The sequence below is a fragment of the Sesamum indicum genome, linkage group LG3 (genome assembly GCF_026168435.1).
Source record: "Sesamum indicum cultivar Baizhima isolate 11 linkage group LG3, ASM2616843v1, whole genome shotgun sequence".
NCBI lineage: Eukaryota > Viridiplantae > Streptophyta > Magnoliopsida > Lamiales > Pedaliaceae > Sesamum > Sesamum indicum.
This window is the reverse complement of record NC_142659.1, coordinates 4,051,019-4,070,324: the sequence shown is the minus strand read 5'-3', so window position 1 is coordinate 4,070,324 and position 19,306 is coordinate 4,051,019. Positions and strand designations below refer to the sequence as shown.

General features: G+C 35.2%; 2 protein-coding genes across 3 annotated transcripts; both read right to left on the bottom strand.

The window, feature by feature from the left end:
* Window positions 1-5,400: 5,400 nt before the first annotated feature.
* On the bottom strand, window positions 5,401-8,063 carry LOC105157203 (CASP-like protein 4A3). The gene is made up of 3 exons (XM_011073538.3): window positions 6,981-8,063; window positions 6,406-6,541; window positions 5,401-5,776 (listed from the first exon to the last, which is right to left on the bottom strand). The coding sequence occupies exons 1-3, from the start codon at window positions 7,727-7,729 to the stop codon at window positions 5,585-5,587; spliced, it is 1,077 nt and encodes a 358-aa protein (XP_011071840.1). The 5' UTR covers window positions 7,730-8,063; the 3' UTR covers window positions 5,401-5,584.
* Window positions 8,064-11,822: 3,759 nt separating this feature from the next.
* Window positions 11,823-18,651, bottom strand: EX2 (UvrB/UvrC domain protein (DUF3506)). Of its 2 annotated transcripts, none has more exons than XM_088878914.1 (11): window positions 18,233-18,651; window positions 17,598-17,714; window positions 17,456-17,521; window positions 16,918-17,024; window positions 16,743-16,842; window positions 13,641-14,330; window positions 13,018-13,144; window positions 12,754-12,920; window positions 12,599-12,673; window positions 12,266-12,358; window positions 11,823-12,163 (listed from the first exon to the last, which is right to left on the bottom strand). In XM_088878914.1, exons 1-11 carry the CDS (start codon window positions 18,599-18,601, stop codon window positions 12,062-12,064), a joined length of 2,013 nt encoding a protein of 670 aa, XP_088735040.1. In that variant the 5' UTR covers window positions 18,602-18,651; the 3' UTR covers window positions 11,823-12,061. The 2 variants fall into 2 exon arrangements, with proteins under 2 accessions (XP_088735040.1, XP_011071839.1); XM_011073537.3 differs by having other exon boundaries at window positions 16,743-16,824.
* Window positions 18,652-19,306: the final 655 nt, after the last annotated feature.

Genomic DNA, 19,306 nt, shown 5'->3' with positions numbered 1-19,306 from the left:
GGGAGCCACCCCGGGAGCTTGTGCCACCATCTCCTGCATCCTTCCACTAAATGCATCTTGTCGGCTCTTGCTATGGCATGTCTCGCTTGGCTTTGTATAATGACGGTATTCTACTTTGGAATCTTGCCCTAAACATGTGGAAATTTGTTGAGATTTCTCATGTATCACTGAGTGAGTTTCTTATGGCTTTGGATATGATTCTAAGCTTCTGATTTAAAATTGTCGGAATCCTTTATTTGACGGGGAGAAAACACAAAAAGATGTCGGAAAAATACAGAACCCATGCGGACAAAATTAAGGTCCAAGTCTACTCCACAATTCAAATAGCTGGAAAAGACTTGGATTTTCGGTATAACATGTCAACGAACAGAATTGATGTCATTTTGCATGGGAATCCGTATTGCCTTGCGACCATCAACGAGAACGAGGTCGTTATGTATTTGGTGTGGTTTGATGTGTCAGAATCATTATTCAAGACGGTGTTTCTCTCATCCCTTAACGTGGAAAAAGAGGCAATATTGCATTTTTGGATTTTAATGGTGATCTGGAGGCTATAGTGCATGACGAAAATGATGAAAGCGAGCTGAAAACAATTTATTTTTGTGTATATGATAATGTGGAAGAAATGTGGAGGCATAATTACAATTGAGTGGCCACTGAGAGGGAAGAGGATTTTGTCTGTTTCTCAAATAATGTACATGTTACAATCTATACATGTATATTTGAAACATGTCTATGAAAAAGACCTTAAAATATATATGAGAGCGAAAAATGCAACTCTCCCGAATTTGGAGAATAGGGATAGATTAAAAGATGTTGACTAGATGAACAAAAAAAGAGCTAGAAGACACTTGGAAAAGATACTAGGTTATCGCTTTATGTTTCTATATATTTTTCATCTTCCAACAAGGTCTATTTATACTACTTGTTGGAAGATTTTTGAACATATATCTATGGTTGTAATAAATGGTTTACTCAAGCCATGACTGCGGAAGCCATGTCTCAATGTGTTTTGGACTTGGACTTCATTCACGACATCTTAGTGCGGATTTCCATTAAGTCACTTTTGCATTTCAAAAGTGTTTGTAAGGTCGCGTTGCCGTTCATCTCTAGTCTGGTGTTCATGAAGATGCACTTTGACAGGTTTTATGCTGATCTTAATAATGAATAATTCATTATTGGTTGTCTCTCTATTTTATTACATCATACATTTTCTATCATTAATATTGAATTTTGGGAGCCACCCCGGGAGCTTGTGCCACCATCTCCTGCAGCCTTCCACGAAATGCATCTTATCGGCTCTTGCTATGGCAAGTCTCGCTTGGCTTTGTATGATGATGGTATTTTACTTTGGAATCTTGCCCTAAACATGTGGAAATTTTTTGAGGTGTCTCATGTATCCCTGTGTGGGTTTCTTATAGCTTTGGATATGATTCTAAGCTTCTGATTTAAAATTGTCAGAATCCTTTATCTGACGAGGAGTAAAAACAAAAAGATGTCGAAAAAATACAGAACCCATTCAGGCAAAATTAAGGTCCAAGTCTACTCCACAATTCAAATAGTTGGAAAAGACTTCGATTTTCGATATAACGTGTCAACGAACAGAATTGATGTTATTTTGTATGGGAATCCATATTGGCTTGCGACCATCAACGAGAACGAGGTTGTTATGTATTTGGTGTGGTTTGATGTGTCCGAATCATTGTTCAAGACGGTGCTTCTCTCGTCCCTTAACGTAGAAAAAGAGGCAATATTGTATTTTTGGATTTTAATGGTGATCTGGCGGCTATAGTGCATGACAAAAATGATGAAAGCGAGTTGAAAATAATTTATTTTTGCGTATATGATAATGTGGAAGAGATGTGAAGGCATAATTACAATTGTGTGGCCATTGAGAGGGAAGTTGATTTTGTCTGTTTCTAAAAAAATGTACATGTTATAATCTGTACATGCACATTTGAAACATATACAATTAAATGAGTTCCTTCATTTCTAATGGACTTTCCTAGACATTTGTAAAAAAAAAAAGTTCTTTCTTTTACCAATTTAATAATTTTTAGAAAATATCACTTAGAAAACCTTTGCTCTTTTATACACAGTCAGACTAGGGTTTTCAAGTTCGCTGCTCTGGAAAACAATTCACAAGCAAAGTGAAAATAATGCAAAATTCCACCGACGACATATTGTCTCCTCCTTCATATGGGGGTAGATGCCATAGCCGTCCAGCACAAGATTACAATTACGTAACCATGCAAAACATGCTAGGTTTTTTTTTTATTTCATTTTGTTTTACTAAATTGCATTTTTCGTCTAATAACTAATGGACTATATATGAAAATGCAATTAAGACTCCTAATTGCTCGGTTAATTATTGAAAGGAGAATGCACGAGAGGACTAAAATTAAGAAAATTTGAACTTTTGGAATGCAATGTGAGATAATTATAATAAATGCGACTAAATAAAAAAAGACCTTAAAATATATATATGCTAAAATGCAACTCACCCGAATTTAGAGAATAGGGATAGATTAAAAGATATTGACTAGATGAACAAAAAAAGAGCTAGAAGATACTTGGAAAAGATAGTAGTTTATTGCTTTATTTTGTTATACATTTTTCATCTTCCACCAAGGTCTATTTATATGATGCTAAAATACAACTCTCCCGAATTTGGAGAATAGAGATAGATTAAAAGATGTTGACTACATGAACAAAAAAAGAGCTAGAAGACAATTGAAAAAAATACTAGTTTATCGCTTTATTTTTCTATACATTTTTCATCTTCCGCCAAGGTCTATTTATACTACTTGTTGGAAGACTGTTGAACATATATCTACGGTTGTAATAAATGGTTTAACCAAACTATGACTGCGGAAGCCATATCTCAATGTGTTTTGGACCTAGACTTCATTCCCGACATCCTAGTGCGGCTTCCCATTAAGTCACTTTTGTGTTTCAAACGTGTTTGCAAGGTCGCGTTGCCATTCATCTCTAGTCTGGTGTCATGAATATGTACTTTGACAAGTTTTACGCTGATCTTAATAATGAAACCTTCATCATTTACTGCCTCTCTCTTTTATTACATCATACATTTTCTGTCATTAATATTGAGTCTTGGGAGCCACCCCGGGAGCTTGTGCCACCATCTCCTGCATCCTTCCATGAAATGCATCTTGTCGGCTCTTGGTATGGCATTGCTCGCTTGGCTTTGGATGATGACGGTATTCTTCTTTGAAATCTTGCCTGAACATGTGGAAATTTGTTGAGCTTTCTCATTTATCCCCTGAGTGGGTTTCTTATAGTTTTGGATATGATTCTAAGCTTCTGATTTAAAGTTGTCAGAATCCTTTATCTGACGGGGAGAAAACACAAGAAGATGTGGGAAAAATACAGAACCCATGGGACAAAATTAAGGTTCAAGTCTACTCCGCTAATTCGATAGTTGGAAAAGAACTGATTTTCGGTATAACATGTCACCGAACAGAAATGATGCCATTTTGCATGGGAATCCGTATTGGCTTGCGACCATCAACGAGAACGAGGTTATTATGTATTTAGTGTGGTTTGATGTGTCCAAATCTTTGTTCAAGACGGTGTCTCTCTCCTCCCTTAACGTGGAGAAAGAGGCAATAGTGCATTTTTGGATTTTAATGCTGATCTGGCGGCTATAGTGCATGACGAAAATGATGAAAGCGAGTTGAAAATAATTTATTATTGGGTATATGATAATGTGGAACAAATGTGGGGCATAATAACAATTGAGTGGCCATTGAGAGGGAAGTGGATTTTGTCTGTTTCTCAAAAAATGTACATGTTACAATCTGCATGCACATTTGAAACATGTACAATTAAATGAGTTTCTTCATTTCTACTGGACTTTCCTAGATGTTAAGGGAGACTAAATGAGACTAAATTGAAAAAGACATTTAAATATATATGTGAGCTAAAATGCAACTCTCCCGAATTTGGAGAATAGGGATAAATTAAAAGATGTTAACTAGAAGAACAAAAAAAGAGCTAGAAGACACTAGGAAAAGATAGTAGTTTATTGCTTTATTTTTCTATACAATTTTCATCTTCCACCAAGGTCTATTTATACTACTTGATGGAATATTCTTGATCATATATCTATGGTTGTAATAAATGGTTTAATCAAGAAGTCATAAACTACCTAGAAGTTTTCTTAAAAATTTCTAGGATATTTTTTATGTTTCATCAAAATCTAATATATTATTAGAAAAACAAATACTTTTAATACTCCTCCTTAATGTATATTTTTGGTAGAATCCGGTCTTTATGCAAAGTTCTTCGAACTTGTTACATAAAGTGCTTTAGTGAATATATCAGTAGTTCTTCTATACTGCATTACTTGAGCTGAATGTCTCCCCTGATAATTGATTCTCGAAGATAGTGATACTTAATATTTTGGTTTCATCCTTAGTGGACATGTGCCATAATCTTGTATCATTAGTGGACATTTACCATCATTGATGATCCAGTATTAATACTTGACTCTAATATCGCAAACCAAATATTTGGTTATGCATGAAACAAACCTATCATGCATAATCATACAATCAAACACCCTCTATGAATATTCTAACATATTGGAGGACAATGGGATATCGAAATTTTTTAGCATCTATCAATATAAATTTGATGTGGAAAAAATATATATATATTTATATGTGTGTGTTTTAGGAACTATACATATATGTTTTATTGATGTTATTGCCATTTTTGGCCCCACTCTCCCATTTTTTTTCAATCGTACGCATATGGAACGACGTCGTTCTGATGAGCATTGGGTTAAAATGAGGCCATTTTCTATGTTTGGGCCCTTGTAGCAATGCACATCTACTAAAGTATCACTTTTGTCCTAAAAAAAAGAAATTATTATAATATATTAAATACTAAAATGATGTTCATTTCTTATATAATATATACACATGCAATTTATAATACATCAAAACCCATATCATATATATTAAAACACTACAGTTTCCAAAAACGAATAGATGAATGACTTTGCACAACACCCTTCACATTGAATTCTTATCAAACATGTTCTAACATATATTCCATCCTACCAATGATGTCTTTTAAATTCCCAGCCTATTCAACATGTTTTCTTTAATATGACTACTGAATATAATTTTAAAATATAATATTTCCTTATAATTTGCTGATACGATACGAACAGAATTATACACAACTTTTATATTTTTGAGAGGCTCCGATCTTGGTGCATAATTTGTTACCTATCAAGCTTCTTGTTTGAGGGATGGAGAAAAGGAGTGAAGTACTCATAGAATTCTATCCCATTGTTTTGTTGATTATTTTGTGGATGTTTTCTGATTGTTTTAGTTGATTTTATTACATTAAAATTCAACATACATCTGAGCACAGATGAATCATTCATATCATCAAAACAATACCAATGTCAACAAATTTCGCCCCAATGCTAAATAGACTCTTACTCACCTATCTATGTACACCTTCCATATTCTGGGCAACTAATGATCCATCGGCACTTTCGAAAATCACGAAAAAACGAGAAATAAAATATAAACTGGGAGAGGGGTCAAGATTCCCGGTTGCAGAGGTCGTAACCAGATATGACAGAGCTAAAGGCGAAGGCGATGAAAGCCAAGAACGACATGGCGATTGATGCACTGGCCATCAAGGTGAACTCGTCTTTGCCCCAGTTAAGAATCCAATCCATGACCCTAGTAGCAGCTGACGATGATGCTGATATTAGGAGATAAGCAATAATCTGCAAGAAAGGCGAAGACAGACGACCGCTGTTTATCTCAACATCAGATAAAGTTTAGACAGTACGTTTTATTTGATAAAGCAAATATGCATGTCGTGCCCATTTCTCCAGATCTCGTAACTTGAGGGAAGATTTCAGATCTAAATATGTTCAAGATAGTTTGAGAACCTGGAGGGACAAACACCGAAAGTACAGATCCCCCTTCAGAATCTGAGATGTAATTATTCAAACATTCTGTTTTTATAATTTGATCAAAGTTGAGGGAGTGTTACTGCAATCATCTCTAGCGATAAAAATGCTTGAGAAGCTAGTTTAGATTGGTAAGAGAAACACCATCTTCCCCAAAATCCATCTGGACGAGTGGAAACATCATAATGGTAGAATGTAGAAAACAGAACATGGTTTCAGAAAATCCTGTTATTGATAGTTGTGGGAACTGCAAAACGGCAGGCAACATAGTCCGGTTTCCAGAAAATTGTGGCCTTTAGATAAGTAATGTATTGTGAGTGAGAATGATTAAAAATGTCTCACCCTCATATCTTCACTGCTATCATAAGCTCAACGACAAATCTATAACTTCATATGCATAGAAAATTTTTAAGTAGATGTTGCAGCTGAAGATAACTTGCCTGATCCATTGAGAAAGCAAAATGGTAATGTAGATGGTGCGAGAAAACATGCTTCCCCGTGCCCAAATAATAAGCCAGATCGTATGCTTGAAAACCAGAATATACAAATCCGATAACATTTACAGCTAGACAATATCTGCAATAAAAGTAGAAATGAAGCAATCCGATTAAAGGGAAAACAGCAAGAGGATCTCTAGCAACAAGAACCTGTAAAATTTTAAGCTCGCCGAGTTTGGTATGTGAAAAAGAGGAGAACCGGAGGCTGAAATTCAATTGAAAAGTTCATTTAAACAAAAACGATACTCAATTATCTTCAATCACACCAAATCCTCCCAAGCATTTATTGTAATACAAGGAATCAAGCCAAATGGCAAGTACTGTAAGCTTCATTTAGAAACAGCAAATGAACCTAAAATCAAAATCCACAATTTGGTTATCTCAAGCATGCTACGCCAGAGATCATTGATTCAGACAGGAACTTCAGTGACATAATCCACACGTAGAAACATGTGAGCATCTAATTTTGAACGCATTGAAAAATCCATGGACTTGATCGAAAAACAGAAGATTTATACCTGTACTCCTTGTATCGATCAAAAGAATCGCCACTCCAACCTTGTGTCTTATTCGCAGCCATGACTGAAAACGATACCAAACACGCGATTGCCTCAAATACTCTAAAAACCAACGCCGCCTTCCTTACTGCCATGCTCCTCTCCGACCTCCTCAATATATTTGCCACCGCCGCCCTCGACCGCCTCTCTCCGCCCACCTCATCCTCCTCTCCACCACCGTACCCCTCCTCCAATCCAGCACCACGGCGGCTGCCAACCGGCCCCACCTTTTTCACCCCAGGCGGAGGCTCCTCCCGCACCAACCTGTCAAGCCCCAATACCACCGGAGAAGTCCCCTTCACATGATTCTGGGAGACGGGCTTCTCTCTCCGACCACCCTTCCCTCCGGCAGTCGGACTAGCTGGTAAATCAGCTCCCCGGGAACTGGGCTTCTCCGAATGGGGCCAGGGGCGCCACCCCTTTACTCCGGCGCCCGGAGAACTCGCCTGGAAATTGGGTTTTCCGGGAGACGGCGAAGGAGAGTAGTACTTATCAACCGAGACAAGTGATTTGTTACTTTTATTACCGAAATTATCATTTCCCTGCTGAAAAGAAGGGTCGTCTGACCGGAGTGGCGAGTCTGATCGAAGAGGGGAGTGCCAAGAATCAACCTGACTGGTGGTTGACTCCGTGTCCGACATAGATATATGACTGTTGCTGCTTCTTCGCAGCGTTTTCTTACTACGATCACTGGGGTCTTGATTTTCCATCAAATTCTCGAATCAAAAACTCAAACACTTATGCTGCGTTCTTGATATTGCAATCAAATGCGAAAACAAGGAGTGGAAACAGAAAAGGAAAAAGGGGCCCAAAAATTGGAGAAAAGAAATCTGAAGGAAGCTTTTTTGAATTGGAAACTTTGGGAAAGAAAGATTAAAAAAGTGAAGGATTGTGGGGTTACTATGTTTATTAATTATTGGTAATGCAAATCAAAAAATACATACATGCACGAGGAGGTTATCCAGTGTGGAGACGAGCACGGCAATAATGGTGGCCTTTTCTGGGATTCCATATGTGGTACGGCAACCGGGAGAAGCGAGTTCTGTTGGGACGATCCCGAATCCATCGCCGTAGTGAGAGGATGACGGCGTGACGACGTCGTTTGCACACAATTATAATAATTTCAAGAATTAATCCCCTAAAAAAAAAAATCAAATTATTCGATATTCAATTTGAGATTGATTATTAAAGACTTGTTGCAATTTGATTTTTAATTAACTTGAACTTATTTTTTTGTTGATAAATTTTCAAATTTCCGATTGAGCTCAATTTAATCATATACAAATATGCTAGTTATGGTTTGATGAAAATTTTCATTAATAACTTCTTAGATTTAATTCTTAAATTTTTAATAATTTAAAATTATTACACTATAATATCAATTTATTTATTTATTAATTTAAAATGAAAAAAAAATGACTAATCAATAAAGTTTCAAAAATTAATCATTCATTTTTCAATTATTTTTCTCATATCAAATAAATGAAAGTGTTTAAAATTAACTTTCCGTCAAATCATACTAAACAATTTAAAATAAAAAAATGTTATCCCTTTTGATCCCCTCGCTTTTCATTTTTCCTCCAATGTTCTCATATTGAACCGAACGAATTCTTAAATTAAAAATAAGAATATATATATTTCTATTTCTTAAATTAATATTTTTCAAACAACTCAATGGCATAAAAAATAAATAAATAAACTACATGGATATTTCATAATTTGATTATGGGCCAAAAACTTTAGTTAATTAGACCAAAATTAGTTGAATTTTGCACTAGGAAAGGACAAAATGGACTTTTACTTTAACCCTTCTTGACCAAGAAGAAGGGGGTCAAGGGGATGAAGTTCCTACTTAAGAGCTAAGAATTACCACTATTTCCCACTTTGCCCTCCTCAAATTATTTAATGTTTTTAATTATCTCACAACAAAATTGTGACTATAGGAAAATAATTCATTTCCATCTTTTTGAGATACACAAAAAAGCTGTCTTCATCTTCACCTTTGCTTTTTGGTCACTTTTAAGCCACACTCACATTATTTATATTAAACAAAATGCATAGCCCACCACTAACAAATATTTCCCCTTTAATCCTCACAATATTAATTGCTTCCTCAAGAATCATTTTTCCAAATATGGGCAAATGTGTAAAAACCTTTTCTAAAGCCAAGAAATCAGTTCTAATCTTTTATTATAAATTAAAATTATATTTTGTATTTAATTTTGTATATGCATTTCATGCGTATAAAATTAACATTACCTGTTACACTTAAAATCCCTCTAAAAAAATAAAATATTATACTTTTTTTCAAAAAAAAAAAAAATAAAGCTAATATTGTATTTGCATCCTTTTCGTAAATCCTCCATTTACAATTATATCCCGTCTATTAAAATTTTTGGACTGGAAATACAGACATTGGCAAAAAATTTTACATAAACTTTGTTTCAACATTTCATATAATTTATCGACAAAGATAGCATAGTAATATTTTTATACTTGAAAGAAGGTAAATATAATATGCATACATATAAAGTCAGAGGGTTTTAATTGAAATAAAATATTATTCCAAATTATTGTCATTGGACGAAAAATAGTCATTGGTGGATGAAAAAACTAGTCATATTATCAATAATTCATACGAAATGCTGAATGAGGTATAAACTTAGAAGATTATGTAATTTGTTTTGTTGACGTCGGTATTGTCTGTTCAAACCACTAATAGGGAACAATTGTAAACAAAGAAATTCAAAAAGGGTTCAAGTATAATTTCAAAAACTTTTGAAAAAAAATATATTTCGTATTTTTAGAGAAGCTCTAAGTGTAATTAATCATTTAAAAAAATACTTTATACATGCAACCTATATATGTAGAGTACAATACAATATTATTTTACAGAAAATTCAAATTGTCCAACAGTTCAGATCTTCTATCACAAATTAGTGCGACATCTGGTGTCTACTTCAAACATGCATCTCATATCAAATTTATTTAAAAAGCTTATGAAACACACACATGGAAAGGTACAATAGCCAAAGCAACCAAAACCACTTTTTTTTTAAATGATCTCTTTTTGGAATGCATGCAAATTCCTTGCTCTTTCCACTCTCACTTTCACTTTATTTGTGGTCGTTGGATCTTTCTCTCTCTTCCAATCATCAATTCTTCTCATTTTCTTTTGGACAAAATTCTTTTTACAATTTAGAGGGTGTTTGGCTAAGTTTATAAAACTTCACAAAATATTTTAGAGTTTATAACCTTTTGAAAATTATTTGATACTTTTTTTTGTTGAAAAATTTATAAGATTTTGAAATAAAATGTTTTGAATCTTATAAGCTCTTTAAAAAAAAGTTAATTTTAACCTACTTTTTTTAAATAATTTTATAAACTCTTTAATTTTAATATCCAATAAACAGAAGTACACACATAGTTATAATTATTTTACTTTCACCCTTACGTTTTTCCCTAAAGAATAATTATTCATTTATATGATTTTGAATTCTAATAGTTGCATGTTTTCTCAGTCATTATTGCAATATGAAGAGCTTATTATGTCAAACATTCTAACATCTTATTTATTCGAACTCTTTAAATTTTATTTTTTAGATAGAATCCGACATTTTTAAACTCTTAAAATATCTCATAAGATGTAGAAACTTGTAAAATATTTCAAATAAGTTTAGCCAAAAACCCTGTTAATTCCACTATGAAGCCTGTGATTCGTATAAGCTCAATCTTGTAAATTTAAAATTTGACAAGATTAGTGAAAAAGTAACAAAAAATATATAAATTCAATTTGATTAAAACTCGTCCAGTGATTTGTATAAGCTCAATCTGTAAATTTAAAATTCGCCAAGATTAATCTGAAAGTAATAAAATTTATTGATTCAATTTGATTAAAACTCGTCTAGATTCAACTCAGTTAATAATCAAATTGAATTCAAACATAATTTCTTAAATTTTAAATAATAATAAATTTGACTCGATTCAATTGTTAGATAATAATACATTGGAGTCGATTCAACTTATTTAACGGTGCTGGAAAGAGGCGTGAATGATCAGAAAATCTAAAACAGTTTCAAGTCTACTTTTAGGTTTCATTCGTGGGGGGTCATGGACATGATGTCTTCCACTAGGATTTCTGTGTCTTTAGGTCAAAAGCTAAAAGAGAAGTGCACTACTTCCGCCTTGTAGATGGTCGAAAGTTGTGCATGTTTTTAAGCTGGATTACTGCTTTATGCTGCATGACAAAAAGTTGCCAAGAAATAATCTGTCTTCAACTTTCTTTAAACACAAAGAGCCCTTTTATGGATGTTTTGCTTAGCATTCGAATGGTTTCGTGCAATGCTGTAAGGCTCCATTGCGTTTCATGGGATTGATCTGTCTCGTACGTGTGCCAAAATCCTCGAGCCAGCATTAGCCACAAATTGCGAGCCAAGGGATTAGTCTCGAATTTAATGGATTTGAGGACAACTAAGTGAGCAGATAAACATAAAACCCTATCATGAACACATGCAACGGTATTTGAGTTCGAAAGAGCTTCAAGACTTTAAATTCCACCCATACGCATAAATTTGGTTTCTCCAAATCAGATTTAACCGGACCGAGCCAATCACATGGCTGAGCAATACAGTTGTGACTGATGATCACACGACAGATATATATACTTGTCATATGATAATAATCCAGGTCTGGCCAGAGAGAGTCCAGGTCGGAATTTCCCTGCTTCTAGTCAGCTCACAGAATTCTCTACTAAAAGGTCACTACCCTTTAAAAGCAATAACATTCAGATAAAGAAATCAGAAATTGGGGATAAAATAAGACCCTGGTATCTTTGCACTACCTCAAGTGTAGATTCTTACAAAACTTCGGGGTGGGATGGGGTGGGGGGTGTTCAAGGGATGTTTCATGCATAGTATCATAGTATAATAATCCCTCAAGTCCTGGGACAGAGATAAAAAGAAACAAGACAACATTCCAAAATAAAAAGTAAAACCTCCACATTTCTGCTGCAAAAACTTTTTAAGTGGTTTTGTAGGCACGGCTCAGTCTGGTAGTTTCAGACGATTGAACAGCACAAGAAAACTTTGTTCAGGGACAACGTATAGGAAACCAAGGTCCGCACCTTTGACATACGGCCCCAAACCCTGTCTCAACCAAGAGAGGTTAATCAATGTGCCAGGCATAAAAGCTAGATTTGAACAAGAAACTTTCGACAAGATTGACAGCATGCCAGCGATTTGTGTTACCTTGCCGTTCATTTGTAGAAGCTCGCCCTCAACCCACTTAGGATTCCGGAACCCAAATTCCGCAATCCTTCCTTGACCTCTGTAACTTGCAACCTGGAAGAGAGGGACATCACTGTAACTCGTTCTGATGAAATTGTTATTGGGGGAGAAAATAAATAAATCTTGGCTTGAGGGCGACTTTCTATTGGAATTTGGGAAGAGTTTGCCAGAAAATTTCCAGCTTCATAAGAGATTAGCTCTCAACTATTTGCTACTTTTCCGTTAGTTTAGCCAAAGTAAATGCTTTTGTCATACTACATTATGACCCTTCGGGGAGGAAATAGGATCACATACCACTCCTAGTTCATGCGGGTACAGTCCCCGGTTCGCAAGACGACTACCCTTCCCTATTTTAGCACGAAATGTTACCTGGATAGATGCAAAGCACAGGATTAGTAGAAATTTAGCAAATAAACAACAAAGTGCAAAATGAGCCAAAACCTACATACCTGTCCAGCAGGAACATTCAAATCCCCAGTCAGCTTGACTGCCTCTACATACTCAAAGAATTCCATATCAGAAGATTTCTCGTCATTATTCACATTCCAGTTACCGTACTTGCGTTTTAATTGTACGACCTCAGTGCCGTAGGGGCCGAAAGCACCAACATAAAGACCTGCATTGACAAGAAGGCATCAAAAGTGACACGGATGCTATTTCTCTGCAATCCATGTACAAATTGCTGGCATGCTGTCAATGGGGGGTAAACTCACCATCAAATGGATCTAAATCACCTTTGGAGGTAATAATACGACTAAAATTTGTGTACTCAGATAGTCTGTTCCGCTTCTGTGCCTGACTGACTGCCAGCTTTACTATTTCACGCACATCTCTGGAAACCTATAGGCAATTAGAATAGATGAAATTTGAGATTAGAAACACAGAAAATTAAGAGCTGATCAGCTGAACTATTCTAAAGAATAAGCAATTCTGCAAATCACAGTTCTCTGAACTAGACCTGCCATTCATGATGGGAGCCTCTTTTCTGGTAGAAAGCACCGTCAACCCATTTTTAAAATTTGATAACCTAATAATGTATGACTAACGACAGTAAAGACTCCATGAAAAGAAAATAAGACCAAAAACATCCCAAGAGCTGCTGCTTCAACCAAGATCATTAACTTCGAAAACTATCTAGGTGGTGTTGCATTAGGGTAAAACAAGACTGTTTACTTCAATAAACAGAAAATAACATGGAAGTCAGATTGATTGGTGTCTGAAGGCAGCTCATTTGCGTAGCAATACTTGGACACTTTTCCCTCCCTCAGAAGCACAAAATTCTATTTGGTTATTTCCATTGTTATTCAAGTACATGCTAATTCTTTTTAATGTATACCTTAGGAGAAACTTTATCAGAACTCCAGAATGCCTTAGCAACTTCAGGAGGCATAAGTTCAGAAACACCTTGGGCAGCTATTGCAGCCACTTTAACTCGAGCTGCAACATTTTCTTCAGTGTCATTATCTTGATAGCTCTTAGGGATATGCAACACGAAAGAATCCCTCTCCATATTTTCAATATCAGCTGGGACACGAACAAATTCATCCTTGCTAGGAGTATCCTCTTTATTATGCACAACCCCTCCAATGTAAAGCTTCATGTCTAAATTATTTTCATCTTCCATCACATCATTATCTCCTTGTGCAGCAACTCGATCTGGCTGATTGTTACCCATATCAGTAACTTCCTCTTCGGTGTCCTTGCTGGTTGTGTTCTCATTGTCTTCTTCGATAAACTGCTTCACAGTATCCTCATTTATATTCTCAGTAACATCAACTCTCATCACTTTAACCTTTAATTCTGGGATTTTTTCTTTAAGAAAATTTATCACACTTTTTATTCCTTCTTCAGCAGCTCCTTCCAAGTCAATGTTCTTCCCTTCGCCCTTTTCAACTTCACTCCCTTCTAGCTTAACGTCAACCACAGATGCATTCTCAGTTTCACTTGTTGATGGCCCCTTGGTGGATTTATCAGATGAAGAACTTGAATTTGCTGAATTACCTCTAAGTTGTTTTAGAAATACAACCTGGAAAGTCATAAAATATCAAAAGTACATATGAGGAGATAATTCATCTTTAAAATCAGCAGGCACATGGTGACAGGCTTCACAGGCATTAATATAGTGCCCAATTTAAGTACTTATTATGGGACCTTGAACAAATGAAGTTAAATATATGCTTGATATAAGTATTCAACAGTCTGTAGAGAATTATTGAACCAGTACTTCCATTCCATCACCCTGAAAGTAGATGGCGATAACCCTGCTCGAGGATAAGTCAAACCTTAACTTCCAGATATAATGAAAATAAGGAGATTGCATATGTATAGCAACATGAGTATCTTAGCCAGAATTTAATGCTACTGTGTTGTGAAGAAAAATTCTTTTCCGTTGGTCCACTAGAAATTGAGAAAATAGGAAGAACAATAAGGGTAGCAAAAGCATACATCAGATGCAATACATCAAAAAGTTTCTTGATGGTAACAACAAAAATTCTGGCTGTTTACCTGAATGAATGCCTTCAACGAAATTCGAGGGAATTGCATCTTTGGCACCACAATATAGGGGTCTTGCAAGTTTGGTACCATGCTCGTGCAGTTGACAAAGTTTGGTACCATATGGAGGGATTCATTTGCATGGTGCATACCATTGTTAATTTCTTAACGGAAGGGCCATATGGCCATTAAAAAAATCCAAAAAATTGCATTTTTGGTACCATACTACAGAGCTCTTTGCATAGTTGGTACCATGTTGTTCTAGTTGACAAAGAATGATACCATATATATAGTTTACATGAACCTGTTGTCTTGACTTTGTTCAAATGGTAGACTCTATTAATCAATCACACCAAAAGGGATAGGTTATGGTGCCCAAATGTCAAGTCAGCCACACGTATTGGAGGTAGGGTTAGGTTATAAGGTACTTTTTTTTTTTTCCTTTTCCCCCTCCAGCAATAACTCTATTTCACGTCTGAACCTAATCCTAGCTTGAACATATTAGGTAGGTCAATGGGCAAGCAATACCCACACTCAAACCCATTATGATAGCTATTATCCAGACCTAGACCTAGTATTTTTACATTAGACCTGCACGGCTGCACCCATACACGTACACGTACTCATAAATATTTTGGGTATGGATAGGGCCTAAACCCTAAAATACCCTTGGGAATGGTTATCAATATGGGTAAAATTTGTATTTTTTTGTTAAATCCATTAACTAGATTTACTTTACATCTAAAAATTCTTAAATTTATGCATATTTTATTAATATTTTAATACGTATTGGTGTTTTGATAAAATTTGCAAAGTTTTCAATTTTATTTCCCTAGTGACAACTCCAAATTATGTTTCTAAAAAACAATTTGAACATAACGCTATACTTTAAAAAAAATCATAAGAAAATTAAATTAGTTAAGCTCAACTAATATATAGAATAGTTAAAATTTGTTTGAATTTGAATCATAAATAATCATCAAATAAAATTTGAACACAAATTCAGATATATAAAAACATTTATGCCAAAGTTAAATGTCTTTTATGCCTAACTTTTTCTTACTAGTTCTTCAATTTTAATTTCTACTCGAAATATCCCTATTGCTTAATGGATTAATGAGAGTCTATCTTTTGAACAAAGTCAAGACAACAGGTTCCGGTAAAAGATTAATGAAGGTATCTTCTGTGCAAATAACCCCATTAATATAGTATAATTTTTGGTCAACTAGAGAAGTATGATACAAACTATGCAAACAGCCCCATAGTATGGTACCAAAAATGCAATTCTCTGGCATTTTCTTTTTACAGCCACATGCTCCTCTTGCGCGTTTTCCGTAATAAGTTAATGGCGGTATTGTGCAACTGAAGGCTTTTATATGTTACCAAACTTGGTCAACTAGAAAAGCAGGGTACCAAACTTGCAAGATGCCATATAATGTGGTTACCAAAAATGCAATTCACTCAAGAAATTGATACACATTTGTAAGTATAAATTGTATGAAAAATATCAGAAATCATTTTAAGCATCATTCATGGGGTCAGGGTGAAAGGTTCTTATATAGGACTATTCTTTTTTTTGGTTTCATTCTCATTATATTCATGTACTCTAGTTAGCAGTCAACATATTATAAAATGAAGTGTGTGAAAGCACATCAGTGCTTGGAAGCATGTAGATGAACACATCTGATGTCTAAGTCATTCAGTCCCTTGAAGAGTTACAAAATATAAATCGCAAATAGAAACTTAAAGCTTGATATAATGCTTAAGTTGGTGCAAACTAAGCTAATTAAGCTTTTTTCCGGTAATTAGCTAATTAAGCTTGTAACATCACTGAAAAATACTCTGATGTAGGATTCAAAATGTCAAGAGATAATAATTAAGAAAATAATTAAAACAGAAAACTATGACTACTTATAGTAATATATTTAAGTTACATAAAAGTCACCTGCATGTTATATGTCTCGTTGGCATCTTTAACCACAAATATTTCAAATAGTGGAGTTCCAGGAGATGATGTGACCAACTGCCTGCAATAGTTACCATTACTATAGACTTTATGCTTGTATAACAGTGAAGGCACAGACGAATATATGTCCTCTTTTCAATTTAATCACCAATACCTTGGACTATAACTTTTGCCAATAAATCTGCCTGTTCCTGGAGTAATCCGAATTAATCTCCCAAAAGGATCATCTGAATCCTTTGAGTAGCCAACCCACCAACCAACCTACAGGCATGCTATGAATTAAGTGACAAGAACTCATTTTCAGGCAACAAAATGTGATAATGATGCGGAAGAACAAGTGAAAAAGGAATAGCTTCTACATTTAACATAGGGCTTCACCACAAGATCAAACTCAAAGAATACAAGCGGAGAGCTGTATTGAAAGAACAGAAAGAAAATTGACATGCCAGATGATATCCAGGGGAAAATAATAAATGACAGCCATCACAAGTCATAAATTGAATTTGATGTTGGGAGTACTATGCCAATCAAATAATGAAGCAGCCTTCAACTATAATCTATGCTGATTAATTTGCTCTACAGCAGAATATGATTGCTGGAAAGGAAAGTACCAGGATCAGATATCAAACATGAAAGCAACTTAGAATAATCAAAGTAAGAAGAATGACACACTGTTGCAATCAATAAGTTACCAGCCCACTTGCTGTACTTCGGCATAATCTTGAAGCATCATGGTAACGTTCTTCATCAATTGCAATCTAAAAAAAACAGCAAAAGATTAATATTTGCAAAATTTACAAGTATAATACGACTCACATCAATCATTACTTTTACCTTCAACTGTGACATAATTTCAGCAATACAATCTTTTGATGTTGCCTCTGCAATCGCTATTTTCAACTTAGCAGCTTCCTGGAAGTCTTCATTCTCTATTGCATCTTCTAGTTGAAACTGTAAAAGTGTAAAACGTAACAATCAGTCATGAACCACGAGGATACAGCATGACAAATAAACTACTTCATGGAATAAAAAAATGAAACTCACAGATCCGCAAAGTCTAAAGAACGATCATTGTAGCCAATTGCTATCAAGCAACTGTGACATTGTGTCCAAAGCTCTTTTGACAAAGATCAAAACTGATCAACCATTGTAGCGTATCCTCAGAAAATGATAAGAGATTTCAATATGGTGGGAACATCCACCACTTCTGTTCAAGATTTTTCTTAAAAAATGTAACCATTAATACCAGTACAAAGATTGCCATCTTCAATAGATGAATGCGCATGTATTAGATGCAAACTTGGCAAAAATTAATTGACAAAAATCAACTCTGTGATTGCATATAACATGTAAAATTGAAGCTGTATTACGACAGTATCAGCAATCAGGCACAACCCAATTGAAAAAAATTCAAAATCAGAAAAAAAAAATTATAAGAACAAAAGAGCATATGCATGTGAGCATCGAACCTTTAGAACAGAGGCATAATTTTCAGCCTGCTCAATCTCCGAAAAATGGCGGGTCCACCTATTCCAATCCCAATCCGCAGAGGACGATGAGGACGAACAAGCCGAGGAAGAAGAAGAAGAAGAAGAAGTGACATTATTGCTGCCACAGTCACTGTAATTCTTATCGTCATCAAGATTATTGCTGCACCGGCAGGACAGCTTAGAATTCCTGCTTCTTCTGGCGAGAGACTTATTGGGCAAATTGAGAGAGAACTTCTTCTTGAAAAAATGATTCAGGGTGTCAGTGGAAAAAGAGGAGGAAGAGGGAGGACGGAGCTGCGGCGGCGGGACGGCGGTACGTCCCGTAGCCCAGGCGTTAGCCACCGCCATTTTTATTGCCTGCACTTAACCTGAGAGAAATAACAAAGATCTTTTTTTCTGGCAAGGGAGTAAAGGCAAAATAGTGTTATGGATAGAATCGGAAAAATTGCAAAATTGGTCCTTTAAGATTGGTCATTTCAACTTTGGCCCCCAAATTTTCCAGATATTTGTTTGCAGCCCCAAATTCCATGGAACTTTGCATCATTAGTCAAAAAAATATAATAAATTTAGTTATTTTCTTACTCCTCTATTAAAACTAATAGCACAACTTAGGTGATTTTTATGCGATCGTTAGCTAGTAATATTTTGTAGGAAAATTTTTTATATGACTCTCGCATACATGAAATAAAAGTCAGAACCAACCACTACAGTAGTAAAAAGAATTTTGGAACCCTAATGCTGTGTTTGGATTCGAATTTTGGCCCATTCCCGAGATGGGCCAAAAACACATAAATTTTAAAAAAATATTAGTAAATGATTTAGGCGTTAGAAATTTTGTTTACTAATGTAACTGCTGATTTTTTTTTTGGTGCATGCACATGACGGTCATGTAGTGAGTTTGCTTCCCAAAAGTATCACCAGCCACCGGGCACATGAAAATCAAATGGATTGTGCGGCTAGTTTCTGACGGAGGAGTAAAACATTGATTAATTATTATATATTTGGACCAATTGTTCAAATTTAGTATGACATTGAGGATTAATAATTAAATTC

Coding starts and splice junctions, on each gene's coding strand:
- LOC105157203 (XM_011073538.3), bottom strand. CDS start 7,729: ATGGAAAATCAAGACCCCAGTGATCGTAGTAAGAAAACGCTGCGAAGA. Junction 6,542..6,980: donor GATCGATACAAGGAGTACAG/GTATAAATCTTC, acceptor CTTTTATTGCAG/ATATTGTCTAGCTGTAAATG. Junction 5,777..6,405: donor TTGCTTTCTCAATGGATCAG/GCAAGTTATCTT, acceptor CCTTTCTTGCAG/ATTATTGCTTATCTCCTAAT.
- EX2 (XM_088878914.1), bottom strand. CDS start 18,601: ATGGCGGTGGCTAACGCCTGGGCTACGGGACGTACCGCCGTCCCGCCG. Junction 16,843..16,917: donor GGCAAAAGTTATAGTCCAAG/GTATTGGTGATT, acceptor TAAAGTCTATAG/TAATGGTAACTATTGCAGGC. Junction 14,331..16,742: donor ACGAGACATATAACATGCAG/GTGACTTTTATG, acceptor ATGACTTTCCAG/GTTGTATTTCTAAAACAACT.